This window comes from Peromyscus eremicus, chromosome 10 (genome assembly GCF_949786415.1).
Source record: "Peromyscus eremicus chromosome 10, PerEre_H2_v1, whole genome shotgun sequence".
NCBI classification, from domain to species: domain Eukaryota; kingdom Metazoa; phylum Chordata; class Mammalia; order Rodentia; family Cricetidae; genus Peromyscus; species Peromyscus eremicus.
The window spans coordinates 93839691-93851050 of NC_081426.1; the positions used below are offsets into that span (position 1 = coordinate 93839691).

General features: G+C 48.1%; 1 protein-coding gene across 1 annotated transcript in view; it reads left to right on the forward strand.

The window, feature by feature from the left end:
* The window catches only part of Lrrc8d (leucine rich repeat containing 8 VRAC subunit D), a 92779-nt gene extending 83735 nt beyond the window's left edge, over nt 1-9044 (forward strand). The window contains exon 2 of the mRNA XM_059275324.1: nt 5728-9044. Coding sequence (XP_059131307.1) covers nt 5730-8306 — 2577 coding nt within the window. The 5' untranslated portion in view covers nt 5728-5729 and the 3' untranslated portion in view covers nt 8307-9044. The remainder of the gene's footprint in view (nt 1-5727) is intronic.
* Nucleotides 9045-11360: the final 2316 nt, after the last annotated feature.

The following is an 11360-nucleotide window of genomic DNA, read 5'->3' on the forward strand; positions in this document are numbered from 1 at the left end:
CAGGGGCTCCCCTCATTCATAGTTCCAGGAGGCTGCCTTCTGCAGTGTGTCTCTCTGGCCTTTGAGGTGGTGTCACCTCTGATGTGCTAAGTCTGTTGGCTTCGGTCCCAGAGATCATGGGCTTATCACTCTATTAGCAGTCAGGACCCGGTCTTTCCTCCCGTTGAGGCCATGCCTGCCTTCTGTCATTGTCTCTCCAGCTGCCTGCAGGTGGCTGGCTACAGTGAGTTAACTTCAGAACAGCCTGTTACGGAGATCTATAATGTGTTGTCCATGTGGGCGCTGAAAAATGCCTGTCAGCGCCGATCGGTTTCATCTCGGTGTAATTACTGGTGACCTTTTCTTGCTGGCAGCGTTGGGCTTACATTCAGTATCTAATGAGCCTGCTCCTGGCTTACGGTTGGATGTCTGTGGTTCATTATTGCCACCAGCCTGGGCTGTGCCCTGGGGACGTGCAGATGTAAGAAATACCTGCTAGGAGAGGAACTGGAGGGAGACCGCAGGACACTACTGAGGGCTGTGCAGATGTCACAGCAGCCAGTGTGCGGTCTGCGTTCAACTCAGTCCCAGGGTCTAAGGTTTCCTAACACACCACCCAGGAGCCTTTTTAACTTAAATTCCCTATCAATGGAGTAAAATTTGTATCCCCACCTGCCTTTCTCTAGCCTGCCTGTTAAGTTTTTAAGGGCCAGCAGGACAAGCATCTGGTTGAAATACCCAAGCATTGCTTTCTAGCAGTCTCCCACACCTAGGGATAAGGATCGGCAGGTCCAAGGGTCAGTATCCAAGCAGATATCCTTGGATGTGTGAACAGAGTGGCTTCCTGTCTCAAAGATGCCTGGAAGGGAACGTTGTGAATTTCTGGGACTGTGGAAAACTGCAGGGCGTTGTGTTGTCCAGTTCTTCTAGTCCAGCTTCAGGAAACCATGTTTACCCTAGGAGCACACTCAAAAGTGAGGAACGTAAGAGGAAACAGAAGATGGGGTCTGAGGCGTCTGGTTTACAGATGGATGGACGGGATGAGAAGTGTAAGCCAAGCTCTCCTAAGAAAGCCCCTTAGAAATGCTTGTTGGGTGTGGTGGTGCACATCTGTCATCCCAGCGTTTATGGGGGGAGGGGGGAGCAGGAGGGTAAGGAGCTTAAGGCCTTCTGGACTGTATGAGAACTGGTCTAACAACCCTTGCTGAAAGGAAGGGAGGGAGGGAGGGAGGGAGGAAGGGAGGGAGGGAGGGAGGGAAGGAAGGAAAGAAGGAAGGAAGGAAGGAAGGAAGGAAGGAAGGAAGGAAGGAAGGAAGGAAGGCTTTCACTGTGAACTGGATAAAGTTAAAGTTATAAAGCTTGACCAACCTCTTAGCTTTAGTTAGTGACATCCTTCTGTGGAACCTTTGTTGAGGTAAGATCCCTGATCTTTACATTTCCACTAGGATTTTTCTCAGTATGATGACCTCCTTTTTTTTTTTAATGTGTACGAATGTTTAGTGTGTGTGTGTGTGTGTGTGTGTGTGTGTGTGTGTGTGTGTGCGCTGTACCATATTTGTGTCTGGTACCCTCAGGTCAAAAGTGAGCATTAGATTCCCTGGAACTGGAGTTACAGATGACAGTGTGTCTTCTGGAAGAACAGCCAGTGCTCTTAACCCTAGATCCATCTCTCCAGACAACTTTTTTTTTTTCTGCCTTTGTGTGTGCATATGGGAGACAAAGTCTCACTAATACATAACCCACCTTAGCTCAGAGTTGCTATCCTCCTGCCTCAGCCTCCAGAGTGTTTGGGTTAAGGCATATATCACTACATATAGCTTAAGTGTAAGTTAATTTAACGTGGTTGCCCAGTTTAATCCACCCAAACCTGTATCTGGCACATGGTAAATGATCAGCACATGGTGAATGAGGTTTCCGGTAGAGTGTTACCTTGTGTGGGGCCCACGAGGACCAAAGCATTTGTAAATCCACTGTCCTGCATGATAAACAGGACCCAGTGATCATCTGTGGAGAGACTTCTGGGCCTTTGTATTGTTTCTGTGCCCAAAACTGTGTCTTCTACTGCAGCCCATCACCCCATACCCCATGTCTTCCCCTCCTTTCTTTGTTACCTTAAAAGCCACCCCCTGGGGAGTGCTCCTAAGTCCTGCACATATACTTGAACCTGCCTTGTCCTGGGCCTCTCTTGTGCTTTGTATTAATCCATTCAGAGCAATTTCTCCCCTTATTATTGCTTATCACCCCCACCCCACCCCAATTAAGCTGGAGGTTCCTCAAGAGGACCATGGCCTTGCATCTTCTGTATCCCTCTCTACCTGCTCTGGCCCATGGTACCTGGCTCTTGGCCGGTGTGAGTTCCTTGCATCCTGAGTGAAGGTCATAAAAGATTACCCTAGTGGCAATGGTGATTACCTCATTTCAGTGTTCTTTGTCCCCAAAGCCAAGGGCAACAGTGAGAAGTCCCCTCCTACAGCAGTCAACCATTGCTAACAAGGGTTGACACTGGCAGAGAAAGGGAGATCTGGAGTTGAAAGATTCTGTTGGGTTCGTCTGATTAGCACAGGGAGGTAGGTCGCTTAAGCTTTGTGTGCCTCGTGTTTTCCTGTAGTATTAGGCAGTAATAATGCCTGAATCAATGGGTTATTGTGAGAACGACTGAGCTTGTGTGGAAAAGCCGTTTGCACACTGTAAAGTACTGCACACATGAGAAGCCATATCATCTGGTAGAAAGAACATTGCGTTGGCCTTAGACTCCAGTATCAATCCTTAGCTTTCCATGACTTATACTCTGTGAGCTTGTTTCTTCTATGCAGAGTAAGCCGAACACTTGAGCAGCCCAGGGTGATGTCGAAGCCTGTGTGGTTTGAATGGGAATGACTCCCATAGGCTCATGTGTTTGAGTGCTCGGACTGCTTGGGAAGGATTAGGAGGTGTGGCCTTGTTGGAGGAGGTGTGTCACTGGGGGTGGGCTTGGAGTTTTCAAAAGCCCCATGCCATTCCCAGTGAGACCCCTCTATCCCTCTGCTTCATGCTTGTGGATCAGAGGTGAGCTCTCAGCTGCTGCTCCAGCACCATGCCTGCCTACTGCCGTGCTCCTGGCCATGACTGTCATGGACTGACACTCTGAAACTGTAAGCAAGCCCCCTATTAAATGCTTTCTATTATAAGTTGCCTTGGTTGTGGTGTTTCTTGTCACAGCAATAGAAAAGTAACTAAAACATAAAACTCTAAACTTCTCATAGTAGGTTTGTTTTCCGAACCCCAATTCTGTACGAAAGTGGGGACCAAACCCTGTGTAACTCTGCTAAGACAGTGCTTGGTATGCAGAAGGAAGATGGCAAGGGCTGGCTATGGTCACTGTTCCTAAGTGCCCCTGTGTTCTTTCGGGGGTCAGGGTGGACCGTGCCCCTGTGTTCTTTCGGGGGTCAGGGTGGACTGTGCCCCTGTGTTCTTTCGAGGGTCAGGGTGGACTGTGCCCCTGTGTTCTTTCGGGGGTCAGGGTGGACCATGGTGGATACCAGGGTGAGTAAGGAGCTTGATTAGAAGCCTGTTACTGTTAGTCAGCATGCTAGGATCAGGGAGGGCAGGGCTGTGCTGCAGCTGGGAGCTAGTGAGTAAGTTCAGCAGAAAGAGGACGGGGAAATGTCGGGCACAGACCTTTTGGTGGTGGCAGAGCAGACACTGCTGGAGGTCATGTTGAGCGTGGGGTTGATGCTGGTCTTAATTTGGCTTTGTCACTCTTGCCGGAGAGGTAGGAATCTGTGTGAGGTGAGCACTTGGCGTAGTCCCTGCTACTGCCTTTCAGGCTTTCTGCTTTCTCCATCTACTGAGAAAAGGCCAGGCTCTGTCTCCCCTGGCATCGTCCAGTTCCTAGGACGAGACGCTTGAAACAGACCTGAAGGTTGGACGCCCGCGGAACGGCGCCACAAACCCCCACGGTTTTCCTTGTGTGGCTGTTTATTTCTTTCATGCTAAGGTGCCCTGGAGTTTTTATTCTTGCATAGTCACAAGTTGCTTTGCAGGGGCGATTCAGTTTAATAGCTATTCCCCCGCCCTACACTGTATAGGTGCGGGTAGCAGATGTTCTCAGAATCGTCGTCCTTTGAAGACGATGGTTAAAACCTCATGTGTTATTTCATTGACCGAGCACCTGCTGTGTCATGTGCTGCGTCCAGAACAAGGAAAGGAAATGGCCACGGCCCCTGCCCTCAATGGATTGGTAATGTGGAGGGGAGTCTGACAAGCCAGCTGTGGAGAGGGTCTGTTGGATAGAGGTACCGCGGCCTGTGGGAGCACATCCGCCGTGTGAACAAGAGAGGGAAAGGAGACAGAAACCCAGCAGCTGAACAGACTGGAGGAAGAGTTCCAGGAGGAGAAAACTGGAGGGAGGGGAGTAACTCCCTGGAAATTACCTAGCTGTAGGAGAGAAGTCTAACTAAAGGACCCGCCTCAGGGTAGAGGGTGAAACTGGAGGGTGTCAAGGCAGCGATGGAGGTGGAAAAGACAAGCCACCAACCAGTACTCTCGCTTGGGACAGTGGCCACTTGAACTCATCCCTCACTCAGTCCTCAAACCCAAGCATGAGCTGTTGTGTCCTCTCACTCTGGCTTACTGTAATTCCAGGAACCCTTCTTCCTACTTGGATTCCTGAGCCCGACATGAAAGGTTTAAGATACTCACAGGAAGTTCAGAATAAAAAGGGTCTAAATGGGCATGACATCACCCATGTTACCACCCCCCCACCCCCGTGTGTGTGTGTGTGTGTGTGTGTGTGTGTGTGTGTGTGTGTGTGTGTGTGTGTGTGTGATGAGAACTAGAATGCATTTCAGACTCAATCCTTGAAGTTTAGGTGTATATGTTTTCACAGAACGTAAGTGTAGCTCAGTGGTCTGTATGTTTTGCGTTCTCTGGTTTGTGTTGACGTAATTATGTAAAAGCTGTATCACTTAGAACCATTGATAATTCCCACACCTGGGGAGAGAAGTGAACAGGGCCTGTGGTGTAGTGCTTGCCTGACATTCACAAAGCCCTGGGTTCAATCCCTAACAGCATAAACCACATGTGGTAGCATATGCATGCCATGGAGGGTGCAGAAAGGAGCTGGAGGCAGGAAGATCGTGAGTTCAAGGCCACGCTAGGCAAGCAGTCGATGAAGTGAACGGCATCTCCACCTGAATTCTGCCCGAATTCTAGACCCTTAATTTCAGCTGTCAGTGGAATCCGTCTACAAGGGCGGTACGCGCTAACATAAACCGCTAACAAATAACTTGTGGTCCAAGCTGTACTAAGAGCTTTTCATTCAATTTAACCTTTGTAGCCATCCTTGGACTGCATCCCTTATCATCCCTGTATACACAGATGATAAACACAGTCTTGAGACTCACACCCTTTGGGAAGTGGCAGGTCTCGATCCGGAATACACAGCTATGTAGAGATGAAAGGTAGCACGGCACTTTAGATTTCTGCAAACAGATGTGGTCTCAATCCCCATCTTAATCCTTGAGTCCTAATCTTGTCAGTCCAGTATATAAATGCCACCACCTCTCCTCAGGTCCTAGACCAACAAGAGGCTTTGTGTAGACCTCCATTACATCTTACCCAGAACCCAGTCCTTCCTTCCTTTAGTTGATTTTCTGCTACAGCTGTCTTGGATACAAACATAAAATCTGGGTGAGAAGACGTCCCCCTCTTACCTCCTGTTACTTGCCACTCTGTAATGATGCCTTCTGTTCTCTTTGTGTTTTTCAGGAATGTTTACCCTTGCAGAAGTTGCTTCACTTAATGACATTCAGCCAACTTACCGAATCCTGAAGCCATGGTGGGACGTGTTTATGGATTACCTGGCGGTTGTTATGCTGATGGTAGCCATCTTTGCGGGGACCATGCAACTTACCAAAGATCAGGTGGTCTGTTTGCCAGTGTTGCCATCACCTGCAAATTCAAAGGCACACACACTACCCGGAAATGCTGATGTCACCACCGAAGTCCCGAAGATGGAAACAGCCACGCGTCAAGACCAAAACGGGCAGACGACAAATGACATTTCCTTTAGCACATCTGCTGTGACGCCTGACATACCTCTCCAAGCCACCCATCCTCACTCAGAGTCCACCTTTCCAAATCAGGAGGCAAAGAAGGAAAAGAGAGACCCAACGGGCCGAAAAACCAACTTGGATTTTCAGCAGTATGTATTTATCAATCAAATGTGTTACCATCTGGCCCTTCCTTGGTATTCCAAGTACTTTCCATACCTTGCTCTTATACACACCATCATCCTTATGGTCAGTAGCAACTTTTGGTTCAAATATCCTAAAACGTGCTCCAAGGTTGAGCATTTTGTTTCAATATTAGGGAAGTGTTTTGAGTCTCCTTGGACTACTAAAGCATTGTCTGAGACGGCCTGTGAAGACTCTGAGGAGAACAAACAGAGGATAACAGGTGCCCAGACCCTACCAAAGCACGTGTCCACCAGCAGTGACGAGGGGAGCCCCAGCGCCAGCACCCCCATGATCAACAAAACTGGCTTCAAGTTCTCAGCGGAGAAACCAGTGATCGAAGTTCCCAGCATGACGATCCTGGACAAGAAGGACGGGGAGCAGGCCAAAGCCCTGTTTGAGAAAGTGAGGAAATTCCGTGCCCATGTAGAAGACAGTGACTTGATCTACAAGCTCTATGTGGTCCAAACCCTTATCAAAACTGCCAAGTTCATTTTTATCCTTTGCTATACTGCGAACTTTGTCAACGCCATCAGCTTCGAGCATGTCTGCAAGCCAAAAGTCGAGCACCTAACGGGGTACGAGGTGTTCGAGTGCACACACAATATGGCCTACATGTTGAAGAAGCTTCTCATCAGCTATATCTCCATCATCTGTGTCTACGGCTTCATCTGCCTCTACACCCTCTTCTGGTTATTCAGGATCCCTCTGAAGGAATACTCTTTTGAAAAAGTCCGGGAAGAAAGCAGCTTCAGCGACATCCCGGACGTCAAGAACGACTTTGCGTTCCTTCTGCACATGGTCGACCAGTACGACCAGCTGTACTCCAAGCGTTTTGGTGTGTTCCTATCAGAGGTCAGCGAAAACAAACTGAGGGAAATTAGTTTGAACCACGAGTGGACTTTCGAGAAACTCAGGCAGCATGTGTCTCGCAACGCCCAGGACAAGCAGGAACTGCACCTGTTCATGCTGTCGGGGGTGCCCGATGCGGTCTTTGACCTCACAGACCTGGATGTGCTAAAACTCGAACTGATTCCAGAAGCAAAAATTCCCGCCAAGATCTCTCAGATGACTAACCTTCAGGAGCTCCACCTCTGCCACTGCCCCGCCAAGGTCGAACAGACTGCTTTTAGCTTCCTGCGAGATCACTTGAGATGCCTTCACGTGAAGTTCACTGATGTGGCTGAAATTCCCGCCTGGGTGTATTTGCTCAAAAACCTCCGGGAGCTGTATTTAATAGGCAACTTGAACTCAGAAAACAATAAGATGATTGGACTTGAATCCCTGCGGGAGCTACGGCACCTTAAGATCCTCCACGTGAAAAGCAACCTGACCAAAGTTCCCTCGAACATCACGGATGTGGCCCCGCACCTCACGAAGCTCGTCATTCACAACGACGGCACCAAGCTCCTGGTCCTGAACAGCCTGAAGAAGATGATGAATGTCGCCGAGCTGGAGCTGCAGAACTGCGAGCTGGAGAGAATCCCACATGCTATTTTCAGCCTCTCCAACTTACAGGAACTGGACTTAAAGTCAAACAACATCCGTACAATCGAGGAGATCATCAGCTTCCAGCATTTGAAGCGACTGACTTGCTTGAAATTGTGGCACAATAAGATTGTGACCATCCCGCCCTCCATCACCCACGTCAAGAACTTAGAGTCTCTCTATTTCTCCAACAACAAGCTCGAGTCCTTACCGGTGGCAGTGTTTAGTTTACAGAAACTCAGATGCCTAGACGTCAGCTATAACAACATTTCCACGGTCCCCATAGAGATAGGTTTGCTCCAGAACCTGCAGCACTTGTACATCACAGGGAACAAAGTGGAGGTTCTGCCAAAACAGCTGTTTAAATGCGTGAAGTTGAGGACTTTGAACCTGGGGCAGAACTGTATCGCCTCCCTCCCCGAGAAAATCGGCCAGCTCTCCCAGCTCACTCAGCTGGAGCTGAAGGGGAACTGCCTAGACCGCCTGCCAGCCCAGCTGGGCCAGTGCCGCATGCTCAAGAAAAGCGGGCTTGTGGTGGAAGACCAACTGTTTGACACGCTGCCACTAGAAGTCAGAGAGGCACTGAATCAAGACGTCAATGTCCCCTTCGCAAATGGGATTTAAACTAAGCGAACTCGGGCACACCCACGTACAAGGACAACTTCCTGGATGGCCGATGCTCACACGCAAGTTATCACCAGATAATGCATTTTAGGAGTAGATTCGCCCTTTAAGCAAAACACGTCGGGGATGCACAGAGGCTGAGAGCAGATGAAACTGAATGTTCACTGTCTGTAGTGTTTTAAGTCAGTCATTTCCAAATCTTTTCTTTCCTTTTTTTTTTTTTAAATTTTATTTTTCTTCTTCTTCTGGGGAAAGGGAAGGAAAAATTATAATCACTGATCTCAGTTCTTTTTAAATTGTAAGTTGGATGCGGCTGCTGGCTGAATGTTTACACATCGCTTGCTCAAGTAAATGATTAAATTGACTTTCTTCTTACTACACTGCCTTTTTTGAGGTGTCGTGATTTGCTTTTGCTTAAGTGGTGCAATACTGCTTGACCTTGGATCGCTGAAGACACAAGGGGCCAGAATCATAAATTTAGGTTTGCTAAAATATTGACCTCTTTACTGTTTTAATTTAAAGCAGGTGCGTCCAGTGCTTCCTGGAGCATTTGGTCATGCTGTACCTCTGAGAATCCCACACCAGACCTTGCTGCCTTGATGGCCTGTGGAGTGTCAAGGCTCTTTGATTGTTTCTTAAGAACAAATACTAAAAATAAAATAATACATCCTTTGGTCGTCACTTTATGCCCATGGGCTGGAGTTTGGGTTATTTTATGGTACACTTTTGTGCCGATATGATAGGGTTGCCAATAAACAGAAAATGTGTTTTAAAAATAAATTTAATAACAATAAAATAAGTTTATCTAAGTTGTAGTGATTCACAAACTTTTGATATCTTTTGGAATATAAACAGATTTAGTTACCTATCTTTTCGGGGTGATGTCAGTGGGGGTGGGGGACTGGTGGAGATGGTGTGTGAAAGAAAGGCCTTGCAATTCATTGAGCTGGAAGATGCCTGGGCCTGGCTTTCGAGTGCATTTTAGTGGCAAGCTGTATTTCCTGCGTTTGTCTGTGAGGAGGAAGGGTGTTGTCCAGGAGAGTGTGGAGAGTCTACTGTAGGTTACAGGATGTCTGAATCAGCCTGTGGGAGGCAGGCTCTTCTCCTAGTAGATATTACTTGGACAGTTCACAGACCTACAAGGGTGGCCTTTTTTCCTCCTCTTTCTCCCTTCCTTCCTTCTTTCCTTCCTTTCGTGACAGGGTCTTTTTCTCCCATTCTGTCTCTCTCCTTCCTTGTAGACAGTGTGTCAGGTACCACAGGTTGGCCGCAAACTCTTTAACTACCTCCTGAGTGCTGGCATACAAGTGTGCACCAGTTTATGCTGCACTGAGGATTGAATCTAGGGTTCTGTGCGTGCTAGGTAAGCACTCTGTCCACTGAACTCCATTCCCAGTACTCTCTGTAGCCTGGCTCACCTGGAACTGGTTAGGTAACCTAGGCCTGCCTCCAGGCTTGCATCTGCCCCCATGGTGCTGGATTACAGATATGGTCACTACACTTGGCAAGAGAAGAGAACTGCATGGCACACTGTCCGTTCCTGTCAGGCTGGGTTCTCAACACAGAGACTGGGCTTCTCCCTGACTGTCTCCGGTAACTTGGAAGATTCTGACAGTTGGGGAAAGAAGGGCTCACACTGACGTTTTCCTCCACAAAATGGCGTTCTGGCGTTCTTATGTATGGCCGGTAGGGGTAAATCTCTGCACATTGGAGAACTAAGAAATACTACGAAAAACAGTGCCCCAATAGAAAAGACAATCGCCGCTGTCACTGAGTTAGGAAATGGCTGCACCCTGGCTGTTCATTCTCTTCATAAAGACTTGAGGTACGGATCTTATGAATGCCCAAGCTTGGAAATCAGACAGGACAGTGGTACAAACCATTTGTCTTCCAGTTCTCTCACTGTTTACTGGCGTTGCTGTGCCTGCTTGTGCTTAGCTGAGACAGGAGAACATGGGCCCTGCTTCCCCGGAGCCAGGTAGGAGGAAATGGGAACGTGCAGACAGTGCTAATGCTGGACTGCAGCTGCTCTCTGGAGGATGCACAAGGCCTCTGTGAAGGAACAACGCTAGAGGACAGTGAATTTGCTAAAGAAGACCTTCTGGAAAGTGTGTACTCACTGCCCAGCATCCCCTCCTGCAGCTGTTCTCCAGCTTAGTAAGCGTCTGAAACTGGTGGAGCATTCCTTGTATTGTTTTCATTGGTTTGGTATTTCGAAAAGGATGCCACATAATCCTAATGGTGAGATCAGCAAGGCGGGCCTTAGGATATTTCCTTCACAAACTAGAAAACTTGTCTCTTTTTTTCTAATGATATTTTTATCACGATGTGTGTGAGTTCACACTTAGAGTGGTGAATGTAAGGAAGTAGTGGGAGCTTCCTCCGACTCTGAGTTTTGGAGATTGAGCTTCTTAGCACTCATGCACGCAGGCATTGTTAACTCCTGAGCCATCTCACTGGCCACTTTTAAGTCACTCTGTTATAAACATTACATCTATCTACTATAGCCAGACGTGACCATGCATGTCTTTAATCCCAGTACCTGGGCGGCAGAGGCTGGTGGACATCTGTGAGGTCAATATACCAAGTTCCAGGCCATGTCCAGCTACATGGTGAGACCCTGTTTTATTTTGCTTTTAAGTATTAAAAACATTAATCACAATGAAGGATACATTCATGCTACATTTTTTGGTGTATGTGTGTAGGCCACATGTTGGCATGGAGTGTCCTCCTTAATCATTTTTTTTAAGTTGTTTTTTACTGTGTATGTGTGCATGGCGGGAGCTGGGCTACATGTCCGTCACAGCATGCACATGGAGGTCAGAGACCCAACTTTATGGACTCTGTTCTTCCTTCCATTTTTATGTGGAGTCTCAGGATAGAACTCAGGCCACCAGGTCCACATGGCAAGTGCCTCCACTGGATGAAGCAGCTGACTAGGCTTAGTAGTTTTTGAGACATGGCCTCGTGCTGAACCTGTTGTAACTCATGCATTAGGCTCGGCTAGTTGGCTAGTAAACCCCAGGGATTCCCTTGTCACTGCCCACCCCCCAG